Source organism: Anolis carolinensis, unplaced genomic scaffold (genome assembly GCF_035594765.1).
Source record: "Anolis carolinensis isolate JA03-04 unplaced genomic scaffold, rAnoCar3.1.pri scaffold_9, whole genome shotgun sequence".
Classification (NCBI taxonomy): Eukaryota; Metazoa; Chordata; class Lepidosauria; order Squamata; family Dactyloidae; genus Anolis; species Anolis carolinensis.
The window spans coordinates 13,376,495-13,393,347 of NW_026943820.1; the positions used below are offsets into that span (position 1 = coordinate 13,376,495).

The window sequence follows — 16,853 nt, forward strand, 5'->3', positions numbered from 1 at the left end:
CTTAAGGAGTCATGCATCTGGACTCAGAGATTAGCTTTCGTTTCTAGTTCCCCAGAGAACTGCTCTTTGGTGGGAAAACTAGACCCTATTTAGGTGTTTTACCCACAAAGGCATCTTGCAGAGTCAATTCGTCAGCTACTGGAGTAAGTTGTGTGTGGACAGCGCGCTCCGTTTCCAAGCCTCGTTCCTGTTTCAAGCCTTGTCCCTGATTTCAAGCCTTCGCTCCTGTTTCCAGCCTTGTTTACCTTCGCGGACCTTGCCTTGTTTTCCAGGACTCAGCCTCGCTTTGTTTTCCCGGATTTTACCAAGTAATTCCACGTGTCAGGCTCACTTCAAAGGACCAGTCTGAACGCAGATCAAAGATAGCTGCTCTCAAATCCAATCTTTATTGAAGAATACATGACTTTGGAAAAGTCGAGAATGACCTAATGTTTACATACATTCAATTTTATCACTTCTGATGCAACGTAATACCACACGCAAATATCATCATCAAATCCCACCCTCTGGATCACATTACTACCATTCCCACACTATATCAATTATAATTGTTTATACTTCCAACCCTGAGTTCCCAGGCTCATTTTATCTTCTCCCGCCAGGTGCTTGCAGGGTTATTTATGTTATGTTATGAAGCCAGATTCAGGGCTTGGAAATTCAGCCCTGGGATTTGGCTCCATGACATGGCGCCCTCGTTTTCTTCGTCCTCCTCTTCGGTTCTTCTTTCATCATAATCCTGAAACAAATCAAACAATAACTCTATGTGTCCATTTTGTCCAAAGTCCCCATGTATTTTTTCAGCAAGCTGCGATGGAATACTGGGTGTATCTTCCCTAAACTTTTTGGCAATGCCAACTGGAAAGTTACTTCATTGATAACACCCTGTATTCTGAATGGTCCAATATATTTGGGGCCCAATTTTCTCGAAGGTAGCCCCAATTTGATGTTTTGGGTACTTAACCACACTAGATCTCCTTTATCCAGTTTATCGCCTTCCACCCTCTTTCTGTCTGCGAACGCTTTATACTTTTTGTGTGCTTCCTTTAAGGATGCAGTCACTTGACTCCAGCATTCTAGCATTTGCGTTTTCCATTTCCCTGCCTCTGTTTCCTCATTCTCTGTCCATCTTGGCAACTGGGGCAAAGGCTGTATTTCATACCCGTAAACCACTTCAAAGGGGGTTTTATTTGTTGCTGAATGTATAGTCGAATTAAAAGCTAGTTCTGCAAAAGCCAACCACCTAGACCAGTCATTTTGTCTCATGTTAGAGTACATTCGAAGGAACTGCCCAAGTGTCTGCTGAGTACGTTCTACCGCCCCGTTTGTCATGGGGTGAAAAGCAGAACTTAGACTCCTTTCTGCTCCTAGCATTTCCAAGAATTTTTCCCAAAATTTTGCTGTGAATTGTACTCCTCTGTCACTGACCACTCTACTGGGACATCCATGCAGTTTGTAAATGTGGTTTATGTACAATTCAGCTAGTTTCTCGGCTGATGGTAGTTTCGTCAGTGCTATAAAGTGGGCCTGTTTAGAAAACAGGTCTAATACTGTCCAAATATAACGATGTCCTTTGCTAACCGGTAGTTCCCCCACAAAGTCCATAGCTACACATTCCCAAGGTCTGGTAGGTTCTGCTACTGTTTGTAGTAATCCCATTGGCTTCCCTCCTCTCGATTTATTTCTGGCACAATCATCACATTGAACAACATGATTCTTTATGTCCTTCCTCATCCCTGGCCACCAGCAATGTTTTGCTATTGCCTTTGTTGTTTTTGTAATTCCTGTATGACCAGCGCTCTGGTTATTGTGAAAACGATGCAAAATCTTAATCCTTAATGTTGCTGGGATATACAGTTTCTTGTTCACAAACCAAAATCCCCCCTTCTGCTCCCCCTTTTCTGCGTTGGATGCGATCCACTGATCTCCATCATAAGACTGTTTCAGTTCGTTTCCCCAATTATCTTCCCCGTCGAGTTCAACAATAGCAGTGTTCTCCTTTTGGGTTTGCGCTCTTGTCCTGACAGCTAAGCCCCATTGTTTATCAGAGAATATTGTTCCCTCTTTTGCTGTGGTTATGCCTCCGTGTTGAGGCATGCGTGAAAGAGCATCTGCCAAGACATTCTGCTTCCCTTGAAAAAACTTTAATTGGAAATCGAACCTGCTGAAGTATTGCGCCCATCTAATTTGTTTGGGGGACAATTTTCGAGGAGACTTTAAATACTGGAGGTTCTTATGGTCAGACCAAATTTCAAATGGGATTCCGCTTCCTTCGAGGAAGTGTCGCCAGCATTCTAAGGCTTTTAATATGGCTAATGCCTCTTTTTCCCATATTGGCCAACATTTTTCAGTTTCGCTGAACTTCCGGGACAAATATCCGCAGGGTTTTAAGTTCCCATTTTGATCTTTTTGCAATAGTACTGCCCCGTACGCGCAGTCTGAGGCATCGCAATGGATTATGAAAGGGCTCCTGATATCGGGGTGTTTTAGGATGGGTCCTTCTGTGAAGCATTCTTTTAGGGTTTCAAATGCCTTTTGGCATTCTGGCGTCCATCCCAGTTTGGCGCCAGGAGCTTTTACTTTTGCTGTCTCCCCTTTCCCTTTTGTTTTTAAAAGTTCAGTAAGGGGTGCGGTTATTTGCGCGAAGCCTTTTATGAAGGATCTATAAAAATTTGCAAACCCCAGAAATGATTGCAATTGCCTCCTTGTTTGAGGCACTCCCCATTCTTTCACATCTGATACTTTAGCTGGATCCATAGCTAACCCTTCTGGAGATATCCGATACCCCAGAAAGTCAATTTGAGTTTTATTGAATTCACATTTGGACAGTTTTGCGTACAGCTTTGCTTCTCTTAGTCTCTGCAAAACTTCCCGGACCAATTTTACGTGCTTTTCCTTATCTTCGCTCACAATCAAGATATCATCAAGAAATATGAATACCCCTCTGTACAACAATGGGTGTAGTATTTCATTTATAAGCTGCATAAAGCAACCGCCTCCATTTTTTAATCCGAAAGGTAAAATTTTATATTCAAAATGGCCAAATGCGCAGGAAAATGCAGTTTTCCAAGTATCCTCCGGTTTAATTCTTAATTTATGATATGCTTCAATTAAATCCAGTTTGGTAAATATGCTCCCTTTCTTCAATACGGTAATTAAATCCTTTACTAAGGGCATAGGGTATTTATTGTCCTTAGTAATTGCATTTAAATTTCGATAATCAATGCACAATCTTAGGGAGTTGTCTTTCTTTCTCCTAAATAACACTGGGGCCCCGAGAGGAGAATTGGATGGCTTAATGAAGCCTCGCGCCAGGTTTTTATCAATATATTTCCTCAATTCCTCCTTCTCCTGCACAGACATGGGATACACTTTTGGTTTTGGTAAGTTTGCTCCTGGGGTTATTTCAATTTCTACTTCTATATTCCTTTTGGGAGGTAATTTACTGGCCTCTTTCTGATTGAAAACATCCACAAAGTCTCTGTATTCAGGTGGCAATAGTTGTGGGTCTATCTCATCTGCTTCATCTCCCTCGTCCTCCTCTTCTGCAATTTTGCTTATCTCCCATTGCGTCTGCTGTTCTTTAAATGCTAGGCTCTTTCCTCTCCAATCTACTTCAGGATTTGCCTGTTCGAGCCATGGTATCCCTAATATTACGTGGTATGTGGCAATAGGGGCTATCACAAAGGATATTCTTCCTTCCCATTTGCCTATTTTACATGGGACCCCCCGTATTTCCTTTGTAGATACTTCCCCAGCAGCGACTGATCCATCTAGCTGCGAAAATGCAATTGGGGAGTCAAGCGCCATCTGCTGACATTTCAGCGCTCCTGCTAATTCCGGAGTTATAATGTTTCTAGAACAACCACAATCCACAAATGCCTTGCAGGTGGCCCGATTCTCTAGCCCCGAGAGGCAGATTGGCACTACTATCATGCGTTTGTCCCGACTCACCAGTTTTTCTGAAGATTCTGGGGCTTGCACCTCCTCTTCCGCACGCCTCCCGGTTGCTGGCTTGGGCTTTGGGGGTTTTGGCGGCTCCCCCTTCCGGGCCCAGCATTCTGCTGCTCGATGGCCCGTCTTCCCACATACAAAGCATCCCGGTTTAGGTTTGTTGTCGTCTCCTCTGGAGGGAATCCCCGGCCTCCCTCCGGGTCTTTCCTGCTTCCTCGTTTCTCCTCGACCTCTCGCCACCGGTCTTTGCTGGCCGCCGCTGCTCCTGAAGCGCTTTACTTGGGCCAGGGTGGATTCAACGCGCCCCGCTAGTTGAATCCATCCCTGGAGCGTTTCGGGGTCATCTCTGTGCGCTGCCCAGCTGAAAATCTCGGGGCGTAGTCCCTCTTTAAATAATTCCACTTTGGTCACTTCAGACCACTCTGGTACCCTTTCCGCGAGGTGGAGGAATTCCTCTGCGTACTCGGGCACCGTTTTGTCCCTCTGCTTTATTCCTTTCAGCTGGTCTCGAGCCCTCAATTGCTCTAGCCGGTCTCTGAACCGGTTTTCCAGTGCGGCGAGGAAGCGGGGCACTGACCTCAGGCATGGGTCGCGTCTGGCATGTAGTTGCACATACCAGCTGGCTGCTCCTCGCTTTAGTGTGTTGCCGATGGCTCGAACCCTGCTTGCTTCGGAGGGGAATGTGTGTGCATTGTCTTCCATGTATCCTCTGATGCTAATTAGAAAAAAGTTCAGTTCATCTGATTCCCCTCCGTATTCTAGTTTGAGATCTTCCCTTCTTGGCATCCATTCTGCGGCCCGTTGATGCTGTCTGGGAGGCATGGGGAAGGGTTGCATCGGGTTTCCTCGGGCGGCCCCTTGGAACACGCCGCGCCCCACTCCGGTGGTCATTCTGCGCGGCTCCTGAAATTCTGCCGCCGCTGTCGGCCCTTCCACCCATCCGCATACTGGCCTCGCTGTAGCCCCCGCATCTCGCCTTTCCTCGTCGTACGGCACATCCTCCTCCTCTTCCTGGATCTCCTGCTCCTCTCCGCCTTCGTCTGCAAATCCACTGGACCCGATCCCTGGCCCCAGTGGTCTTTCCACCCCGACGCCCATTCGGGGGGTTGGGAGCTCTGTTGGAGATGGCGGCCTCAGAGTTCCCAGAGCTCGCTGGCGCTCCACTTCGCGTGCCATTCTGTCTCGGAACTCCAGCTCCTGCCAGTATTCCTCATCTCCCTCGTCCCTTGCCGCCACGGGACTCTGCGTTGATGCTCGCTGGCCCCTCTGGCTCCAATCTCCTTCTTTACTTGGCTCTCTCTCGGCGCCATACCGGATGGGCTCCTTTTGGAGATTCTCTTCCAATAGTGGCACCAACCTCCCCACGGTTTCCGACAGCCTGGATAAATTAGTTTCCAGGATGGATAACCGCAGGGCCACGGTCTCCGGCATACTTCCTCCAGATCCCCAACTGGTTTCTGCAGCCGCAGAGACGCCTCTTCCTCCCCTGGGAATCCTCTGGGTCACGCCGTTCGGCCTGGGGTACCCCGTAGAGGAAGCTATGGCTTGCAGCGTCTCTTCTCTCTTCGGCCGGGCCCCTTGCGAAGGCCTCCCTGCTCCGTTTGGGCTTTGATCTCCTTCTTCACTCATTATCACTTCACTGCGAATTCCGCAGGAGGGTGAGAACGGGATTCTCGACTTAAATGTCAGGCTCACTTCAAAGGACCAGTCTGAACGCAGATCAAAGATAGCTGCTCTCAAATCCAATCTTTATTGAAGAATACATGACTTTGGAAAAGTCGAGAATGACCTAATGTTTACATACATTCAATTTTATCACTTCTGATGCAACGTAATACCACACGCAAATATCATCATCAAATCCCACCCTCTGGATCACATTACTACCATTCCCACACTATATCAATTATAATTGTTTATACTTCCAACCCTGAGTTCCCAGGCTCATTTTATCTTCTCCCGCCAGGTGCTTGCAGGGTTATTTATGTTATGTTATGAAGCCAGATTCAGGGCTTGGAAATTCAGCCCTGGGATTTGGCTCCATGACATCCACGGATCTTGTTCTTGCTCCTCGTTACCTTGTTGTCTTGAATCAAGCCTTGTGTTCCAAGTATCAAGTTATTTCCTAGCCTTGCTCAAGTTCATGGACTAAAGGACCTTGTCATCTCCCCTCACTTGCTTGGCAAGTGAGTGTTTCGGTTATTGGATTACAACTTTGGACCTTAATATTTCATATTGGACATTGTTTCTTTGGACTAATTTTGACCTTTCCTGAAAGGTCTAACTCTGGACTATTTTCTACACTTGTTTTTATTAACTTTATATACTCCTTCAATAAAGATATTAGATAGATCCTGGCCTCTGTGTATGGTTATTGGTGCCCTGCAGCCTGGGTCCTGACAATACTTCACTTCGGCAGAAAAAATGGAATGCAAAGATACAGAATGGGGGACGCCTGGCTTGACAGCAGTGTGTGCGAAAAAGACCTTGGAGTTGTCGTGGACAACATGTTAAACATGAGCCAACAATGTGATGCGGCTGCTAAGAAAGCCAACGGGATTCTGGCCTGCATCAATAGGGGAATAGCGTCTAGATCCTTGGTGGAGGCTCCTTCCTTGGAGGCTTTTAAGCAGAGGCTGGATGGCCATCTGTCGGGGGTGCTTTGAATGCGATTTCCTGCTTCTTAGCAGGGGGTTGGACTAGATGGCCCATGTGGTCTCTTCCAACTCTATTACTCTATGATTCTATGAGATCCAGGGAAGTCATGCTCCCCCTCTATTCTGCCTTGGTCAGACCACACCTGGAATACTGTGTCCAATTTTGGGCACCGCAGTTGAAGGGAGATGTTGACAAGCTGGAAAGCGTCCAGAGGAGGGTGACTAAAATGATTAAGGGTCTGGAGAACAAGCCCTATGAGGAGCGGCTTAAAGAGCTGGGCATGTTTAGCCTGCAAAAGAGAAGGCTGAGAGGAGACATGATAGCCATGTACAAATATGTGAGGGGAAGTCATAGGGAAGAGGGAGCAAGCTTGTTTTCTGCTGCCCTGCAGACTAGGACGCGGAACAATGGCTTCAAACTACAGGAAAGGAGATTCCACCTGAACATCAGGAAGAACTTCCTCACTGTGAGAAAGGCTGTTCGGCAGTGGAACCCTCTCCCCCGGACTGTGGTGGAGGCTCCTTCTTTGAAGGCTTTTAAACAGAGGCTGGATGGCCATCTGTCGGGGGTGCTTTGAATGCGATTTCCTGCTTCTTAGCAGGGGGTTGGACTGGATGGCCCATGAGGTCTCTTCCAACTCTACTATTCTATGATTCTATGACTTCCATCTATTCCTCTGTGTTTATATTACAGTAGAATCTCACTAATCCAAGCTAAACGGGCCGGCAGAAGCTTGGATAAGCGAATATCTTGGATAACAAGGAGGGATTAAGGAAAAGCCTATTAAACATCAATTTAGGTTATGATTTTACAAATTAAGTGCCAAAACATCATGTTATACAACAAAATTTACATAAAAAGTAGTTCAATACGTAGTAATATTATGTTGTAATTACTGTATTTACGAATTTAGCACCAAAATATCACGATATATTGAAAACATTGACTACAAAAATGGCTTGGATTATCCAGAAGCTTGGATAAGCGAGGCTTGGATAAGTGAGACTCTACTGTATGTCTTTCTCTGTTTTGGTATTTATAGTATAGTCCATCTTCTTCCCCTTTGTCTCCGATATTTTCTTGTTCTTATCTTTTCAAATTATAAGTTCCATTTTCAATTGTTTGAAATATTCTTTTACCGAGTCCCAATTCATTTGTTTTTTCGGTATACCTTGGTTTGGAGAGAGCCAATAGGTTAATTTGTCCATATTCATTATTTCTAAGACTTTATTTTGCCATTCTTCTCTTTTTGCTATCTCTTTTGACCTCCACTTCTTCGCATATACTATTCTGGCTGCTATAGTCAGATAGTTAAATAGAATCTCTTTATTTTTATCTTTATCCCAATCCAACATTCCTAGCAAAAATATTCTGGATCCTTTTGAATGTTAATCTTTAATATTTTTTGTATTTCTCCATCTGTATATTACCAAAATTTTATAGATTCTGGCAGGTCCACCATGTATGAAAAATGTACCTGCTTGTTGTTCACATTTCCAACATTTGTTAGAGGCGTTTTTGTAAAATTTTGAAATACACCATCCCCAATATTCCTATGAGTATGATCTATTACAGATGGCATTTCTTACTTCATGTTCTTATCCAAGCTCCTGAAAATGCTCTTGAGTTGTCTTGCGCAACATGTCTTTTTGTTTCCTCTCCCTCCTATGATGCTGTAGGCATCCTGGTCCCCATTAAGGTTTTCCAAAAGATCTCCAGGTCTGTCATGCGGTTGTTAATCCAATAGGCCGTGCGCCGCTTTTAGGCTGTTGACGCATTTTGTCGCTGCTGTCTCTATCTTGTCAAAATGTCTTAATGGGAAGAGAGCCGAGGGTTTAATTTCCTGCTGGGATGCCTCTGTCTTTCCCCCCTTCTTTGGCAGTCTTGGCTTCTTCTTCTTGATAATTTCCTCCCTCCCTCTTATGTTGATTTCCCCTCCCACCCCTTTTCTCTCCGTCTCTCGACGCCTTTTGATTTATGCCGATATCTGTGCTGATGTGCAATGTCTCCCGCAGGATATGGGGTTTCAATACATTTATTTTATCAGTCGGAGCAAGGCTAAGAGAATTTGGGCACGCAGGGTGGTATTTATGACAAATCGCATCCCATCAGAAGGGTCAGGCGGATGTTAGCAAGCAAATTAAAGTGTACTCGACCAGACATCGCCACGAGCTTTTAAGGAACAAAAGCCTTCCTCTCGTTTATTCATGGAGTCAGTTCGCTGATGGAGCGAGTGCCAGGAAGTCTTCTCGCTCGTTGTTTCTCAGGGTTTTGTCCCCCTTCTCCAATCCCTGTTTTGAAAGCCAGGGAATGAAAACATTAGGCGACATTTTGACAATATGTGTTGTTCATGATGTTGGAAGAGCATTAATGATGTGGGAAGTGTCTTTGTGTAACGAAAAGAGTGCGGAAACAAGTTATAAATATAATGGATTAGCTCTTTGCTTTTTGTTAAAGAAGGCATAACAAGGTGTTAATGCAAGAAGTGGAAACCGATTTGAAAGACCGTATCTTTCCATGTGACGTCCGATTTAAGCTTAATTTGCCTGCTTTAAATTGATTTTAGGATTTCTAAGTTTTATCATCAATATCATCATCATTATGTTTTTATAGGGTTCTCTCAATGTACATGGTGCTTTACAAATAAAATAACAATAAAAGCATCCAGTCCTCCTAAAGATGTACAATTGAAAATAATAATAATAATAATAATAATAATAATAATAATAATAAGTCCTAGACACTTGGGAAATGTCCGACGTGTGATCCAGTACAACAGCCAGCAGAGTATCTGCTGTGGACTCAACTTGTTGTATTTCAAATAATAATAATAATAATAATAATAATAATAATAATAATAATAGATGCCAATCTCTCATCATGGCAGAGGAAGCAAGGAATAGTGCGAATATTACTATACAGTATAACTATAACATAAATCATTCAAGCAGAATGCAGATAACAATCTATACACATACTAAAAGTGAAAATATGTATGTGTGTGACTGGAGTGTCCTCTTACCATGTAGCCCAAGCCCTGCCAATGTACCCCACAAACACCATGCTGCCTACCACCCAAGTGAAGGCTTTCATATGGGGACAATTCCATCCTAGAGTTTATATGTTTCCTCCACCACAGACATCTCAGTGTGTCTTATTCTCTTTGCCCACTGCCTCTCTCATAACCCTTTCCTATTCTTTTCTATGGCACACAGCAAACAGGAATTAATCAGGAACTGAACATACTAGAGAGGTTTGGAGAGAATTCACCATGATTTATAGGCGTTGTAGGTCCTGGGATGTATAGTTCACCTGCAATCTAAGAGCACTCTGAACTCCACCAATGATAGACCTGGAACTAACTTGGCACACAGAACCCCCCATAACCAACAAAAAAAATACTGAAGGTCTTTGGAGGGATTTATAGGAGCTGTAGTTCACCTACATCCAGAGCTCACTATGAACCCAAACAATGATGGATCAAGACCAAACTTAGCATGCAAATCGGATAAAACCAAATTTGAAAACTGGTGGGTTTTGAGGGGAATTGGCCTGGATACTTTGGAGTTGTAGGTACTGGGAATTATAGTTCACCTGCAATCAGTGTGCACTCTGGATTCCACCAAAAATGGAATTGGGCCAAACTTGGCACACAGAGCTCCCATGACCAGCAAAAAATACTGAAAATCTTTGTGGGAAGTTCACCTTGATTTGGGGGAGTTGTAGTTCACTTATGTGCAGAGAGCACTGCGAACCCAACAAACACTGATGGATCTGGACCAAATATGGCTCACATATCTGATATGTCGGAATTTGATTACTGGAGGGGTTTTGGGGGAACCGACCTTCCTTTCTGGGAGTTGTAGTTCACCCACAACCAGAACATCTAGAGCAAATTGCCCAACATAGCAAACTTTAAATACCGATTGAGCTTTTCGGAGTTAACCTGGCATGATATGGGTTGTAGTTAACCCACAACCGTATGCATTTTGTACAATTAAATTTTTGACTTTTTCAAATAGTCTGGGCAAGTTATAAAATAAAGCAAACCGAGGAACACATACTCAAAATATACAAGATGATAAAAACACCTTAAATTAAAATTCCAAAAGTTCAATTACATATTAGTGTTGGATCTTTTCTATTTTTAAACTTGTTCATGTTTGATTGTGCAAGCTGTTTAGATCCCCAGTTTTAGAGAAAATATGGGATATAAATAATGACAATAACTTTAAAAGATGTGATTTAGTATGGATTTTTTACTCATCAGACACAAAATTATTTCAAGGTTTGCTCTTTGGGGTCACTTGTGTGTGTGTGTCCCCATTTCTAGTGATTAAAAAATAAAGACTAACACGAATATGCTAGCTTTTAAAAAGAAAGCTCCCAGCTCTGATGTTAGTTTTGTTTACTCAATGCAAACTGCGCAGTGTTAATTATGCATGCTTTGTAAATAGTTGGAAAGGTTTTTTCCATTTGCTCTGCAGTCAGTGAACAAAAGTATTTGATTAAAGGGAAAAAGCAAGCAAAAGTCCATTTGGTAATGTGTAAGTGCCTATCTGTAAGCATATTCAGGCCTTTATTAAGCAATGAATTTTACAAATATGTTAAGAAGTGGCAACTCAGTAACACACTCCTTCCTTTCATTACATAGAGATTAAGCAAAACATTATGCTAATAATGTTTTAATGAAACAAGGCACTGCTAAACACGGAGAGTTTTATGCAGGGAGGAATGCATTTACGGTAACATTTCCATTTTTGAGTTGATTTCTCCCATTTTCCCATTACCGCAATTGCTCCTATTAGTGATGATTTGTAGTGCCTTCCATAGTAATCCCAGCTATTGCTGAGCTCCATTGTCCATCTTCTGTAGGTTATTCAAAGTTTGGACTAAAACCTAAAGTATACTTACTGCCCGACTAACAAAGAAGTCTCCATGTTGCCAGGCTTTTAAATGACAGCTAAAAATACGAAACAAATACACTGCTGTTGTCTACCTTCAAGTTGTTTCCAGCTTATGATGACCCTAAAGCAACTTCATGATGGGGTGTTCCTGGCAAGATTTGTTCAGGGTTGGATTACTTTGTATTAAAGAAGAATGATGTCTCTTGGGACACAATTGTTTCATTTCCAGAATGATGGCGGAGTTGGGGACTATATCCATTCTCCATCTCTCCTCTCACCTCAGCTTGAGTTGGATGACTACTCTTAGGTAATTTTGGTGATTGGAAAAAAAACCATGAGATTCCTCTCTTGGCTTCTCTTGACGTGTCTCTCCATTGTAGAATGAATGCAGTTTGACCCCACTTTCACTGTTATGGCTCAATCTTATGTAATCCTGGCATTTGTAGTTTGGTGAGACATCAGCATTCTTTTGGCAAAGGAAGCTAAAGTCCTTATAAATCCACAACTCCGTTCACATTGAGCGATGGCAATTGAAGTGGTCTCGATTTATATTAATTCGACATTGGAATTAATATTGAATTATATGAATTCAAATGGAGACTGGTTTGCAGAGATACGTTCTCTTCGAGGTGGTTTTCAGGAGAAGGTTGGACTTTACCTAGAACACAACTTTTCATGGTTTGGATGAAACCTGGGAGTGAAAATCTTATTCTTCCGTGTGCCTTTGAGTTGTTTCTGATTTACGCCAAACCTTTTACAAGGTTTTCTTGGCAGACATGCCTCTGAGGCTGTCATTAAGGCAGTGGTTGTCAACGTGTGGGTCCCCAGGTGTTGTGACCTACAACTCCCAGAAATCCCAGCTAGTTTACCAGCTGGGAGTTGAAGGCCAAAACATCTGGGGACCCACACGTTGAGAACCTCTGCATTAAGGCCATCCATGGCTTGCCATGACCGAGCGAATTCGGTCTTGATGAATTATAGTCTGACGCTCCAATTTCGATACCACACATAATAATAATAATAATAATAATAATAATAATAATAATAATAATAATACATTGGATCTTGTCAGCTAATACAGATGAATGGTTGTGAATTTGCCATAAACTCATTGCTCGTTCCTAGTTGCTGCTTGGAGAACTTACTAAAACTTTCCTCTTAGTCAGCTAGTTTTCATGGAGTGCTCACTTGTTGGCTCTGTCTCTTGAACAAATGTTTGCTGGTGTTTTGTGAGAGGGAAAAATCCAAAAAAGTCTTGTGGCTGTAACGGTATGTGTATTATTGCCTAACTTCTCATTATTCTTGCTAGCAGCAGTCATAAAATTTTTACATGCTCATAAATTGCTCTAAGTGGTTCGGAGTAAACTATTTTAGGTAGCTTAGTTAACTCAGCATTGTACCTTTTTTTAAAAAAGGAATGTGCACAGGGCAGGGAAGATTTAGTTAAACACCATAAGATACACATGAAAACAATGGGGCATTGAAAGGTGGTTGGGCTTTTTCTAATGGGGTCTACTTGAAAACAACAAGCTGGCATAAGGAATGAGTCGTCTTAAAGCCTTTTGTGTCTGTGTGATCTGCTGTAATACTTTGGTTAATATCCAAAGGTAGAGATCTCAGATGGACCTTTTTGGCATGACCAACAGCCAGTTGGTAGTTCAAGTTGCTTGCTTATCAGCTCCCATCTAAATTGGAATAATACAACCCTTAAAAGAGTGTAGTTATACCCCAAGCTATAGGAACATATTTATCCATAATTATGAATTTTCCTCTTTGTTTTCTCCTCCCCCCTTAAAGGCTATGGTTTGCCTGATGACATAGTGATAGAAGAACGAGGCAAAGCAGATGCTTTTGTTGAGTGTACGGGAGCCAATGTGAAAATCTCCAGCTTGAAGCTCATCCAGCATGATGCTGTCGAGGGCATCTTGAGTAAGTCCCTTGAGCTCGTATTCCCATTTTTCAAGATGTCTGATATACATTGTTCCCGGAGTTGATGTCCCAGGATGATTTGGTGAACTTGAAAGAAGTCTGCCATTCATTGGGAGGTTCTCCTGTAGAAGTCCCACAGTTCAATATTATTGTACAGAGCAACTTCTTGGTTGATTGGGCCCCATATGGACCCCATCTGCCTCTTGTTGTACCATCTGTTGTTAATGTCTGTCCCATGGAGAATGTTACTACAAATGATAGTCTACATTTTGCCTGGTTGGGACTGAAAAACATGGAGTTCATTGAGTGTTTCTTGGTTATTGAGATGCATGCAGAACGTGCTAAAACCTTCCTCAACTTGCTGTTAGAATTCACTTTCAAATAAATCGTTGTGGGCCTGTTTCCAATAGTGGAGGAGTCTTATAGTTCAGGATTGAGAAAATGGTACCCTGTGGTCTACTTTGATGTCAAACATATTTCTGTTTTAATTTCCACTTTTTGTTCTTAATTCTGGGAGGGGCTCTTCAATGGGATTCTATCTCCCCATTTTCTCTCCCCTTCTTTGCTGGCTGTGTCCTTCTGCCTTTTGGAGGAGGTGCTAATTAAATCTCCGTGGCAGAAAGGTAGATTTGAATAACAAATGTGACATGGGCTAACAAGACTATTTCACCACCTTTTTAATGTGAAAATATATTCACACACATATACACACACCAAAAAATAAGGGTGGGAACCTGGGCCACTATTGTAGAGAAGTTCCTAACTGTGTGTCCTGTTCTTTTTTTTAATAACTTTTATTGAATTTAAATTTTTTCATACAATAATTGTTTTTATCACATAGCAGATATTTAATGTATCATATAATACTTGCATCATTCTTTTATATCTACTGTTGATTTATATCTATTACATCGTTAACATTTGTCCATCTATATTTCTTCACCACTGTGTATCCCCCCTCCCCCCCTGAGCCACTTCTTATGCATTGTCTAACCAAAATCTCATTTCTTCCTGAGGCGGTAGCCCTCCATCCCTTTTTTGGAGTCCTTTCTCAATAAATTTCCCCCATACATCCTCAAAATCATTTTTTTCCCTATCCCTCTTTTAACTTTTAATTTACATGTTAGCTTATCATTTATTGCTAATTTCCATACTTCCTTATATCATTCTTTAATCTGAACATCTATTACTTTTCTCCAGTTCCTTGCTATAAGCAATCTTGCTATTGTCAATAAATTTGTTATTGTGTCCTGTTCTTAGAGGGACTTTCTTTGAAATGCTTGCCCTTTTCTAAATACAGTAGAATCTCACTTATCCAAGCTAATCGGGCCGGCAGAACCTTGGATAAGTGAATATCTTGGATAATAAGGAGAGATCAAGGAAAAGCCTATTAAACATCAAATTAGGTCATGATTTTACAAATTAAGCACCAAAACATCATGTTATACAACAAATTTGACAGAAAAGGTAGTTCAATACGCAGAAATGTTACGTTAGAATTACTGTATTTACGAATTTAGCACCAAAATATGATATATTGAAAACATTGACTGCAAAAAAATCTCAACCCCTAGCACTCCCTTCTGTTTCTGAAGGACCTCTTTCACCCATATTCTACTGTCCATCTGCTTATTTCATGGGTGGAAATTGAAATGCTTTCTAGTTCGTATTAAATGGCAATTCCTTGCCAGCTCAGCCAATGGCAAAGATTGCTGGGATTTGACATCCAACAGTCCACCCTGGTTTGTTTAGAAGAACTACAGTCTGCTTCTCAGCCTGACATTTCTCAAACTTGAGGAGCCACAACCTCAAAATGAAGTCCAGAAAAAAAGTGAAAATAATGAGTGGAAAAGCCTGCACAACAGTCCATAAATCAAAGGCACCTTCATTTGTTTCCCACCTGACTTTCACAGTGGCAGTATAATTTAAAAATATGCTTAAATAAACCACTGGGTTGTTTCTTTGAAAAAGACATCCCTAACACAAAAAATATTTATAAATGAATAAATAACACTATTTTTGTTCCTGGGTTATAGATGTCATTTCCTAATTGGTTCTATCATAGAAACATGGAAAAAGTTTATTAAACTGCAAAAATGTTATTTTTGCGGGACATCCTGCTATAGCATATTTTGCTATAGTTTGTCAACGGATATCTCATCGAGTATCAACCAATTCAACCTAGTTTGTGGCAGCCACAAAACAAATTTTCTGGAGTAGAACAACTACTTTCAAAGTAAGTACTGCAAATTTTAACAGGAAATAACACTTTCAAACCAGGAACAGAATTTTTTTCACATTTTGTTACACAGTGTAATCAGCCAAATTGTAATTAATGCACTCTTCCAACCCATTTGTATTTGCATTATGGAATACTGTTTGTATGAGTGAGAACTGCAACACAATGTCACAGTGCTTTTCTTCAACAATGTCCTCTTGCAAAATATTCTACAGAAATTCGATCTTTGTCCCCATCCTTTCGGATAATCCTGTCTGATATGATTTGATGACTTTTTAAAACAGGTGTTCACCAAGGAAAAACTATTCTGGAGAACTGCGTCTTACAGTGCGAGACAACTGGGGTTGCTGTCCGAACCTCGGCTGAGTTTTTAATGAAAAACTCAGATTTATATGGGGCAAAGGTAAGAACTGCTTTTTTTTAAAAAAAATATATATATATATTTTATTGATATTATCTCATATTTCATGTTGTGAGTATATTGCACATTTAATACAAACATTCATACCTACACATCATTTATCTCTTATCACATTTCTCAATCATCTTCCCATCTATATTGTCTACTCACATATCTAATATATCATCATTCTATTCATTCTTTTTTCCCCTCCCCTCCCCCTCCCCTCTCCCACCCCACTCCCTTCCCCCCACCCCTACCCCATACCACAATTCCATTAGAAATTTAACCATGAGCACAACTTTTCCCATTTCTGTACAATATTTACATTGGCTTCGCCTCTTTTTATCCAATCTGAATATATTGTCCATTTCTCTTTAACTTTCCTCATTTTATCTAGGTAAGAACTGCTTTTGACATTTGTTTGGTTACTTACAGAGCAACTGTTTTTGTATGTACAGTAGAGTCTCACTTATCCAACATTCGCTTATCCAACGTTCTGGATTATCCAACGCATTTTTGTAGTCAATGTTTTCAATATATCATGATATTTTGGTACTAAATTCGTAAATACAGTAATTACTATGTAGCATTACTGCATATTGAACTACCTTCTCTGTCAAATTTGTTGTATAACATGATGTTTTGGTGCTTAATTTGTAAAATCATAACCCAATTTCATGTTTAATAGGCTTCTTCTTAATCTCTCCTTATTATCCAACATATTCGCTTATCCAATTTTCGGCCGGCCAGTTTATGTTGGATAAGT

The 16,853-nt window shown here is 41.5% G+C and overlaps 1 protein-coding gene across 4 annotated transcripts in view; it reads left to right on the top strand.

Moving 5' to 3' along the window:
- Positions 1 to 16,853, top strand: part of shcbp1 (SHC binding and spindle associated 1) — a 52,106-nt gene that overhangs the window by 27,098 nt on the left and 8,155 nt on the right. For 3 of the 4 annotated variants that reach the window (XM_003222937.4, XM_008113915.3, XM_016994762.2), the window contains 2 exons: positions 13,314 to 13,445; positions 15,969 to 16,087. In XM_003222937.4, the coding sequence (XP_003222985.2) occupies positions 13,314 to 13,445; positions 15,969 to 16,087 (251 nt within the window). The remainder of the gene's footprint in view (positions 1 to 13,313; positions 13,446 to 15,968; positions 16,088 to 16,853) is intronic. The other variant, XM_008113916.3, reaches the window with a different exon arrangement.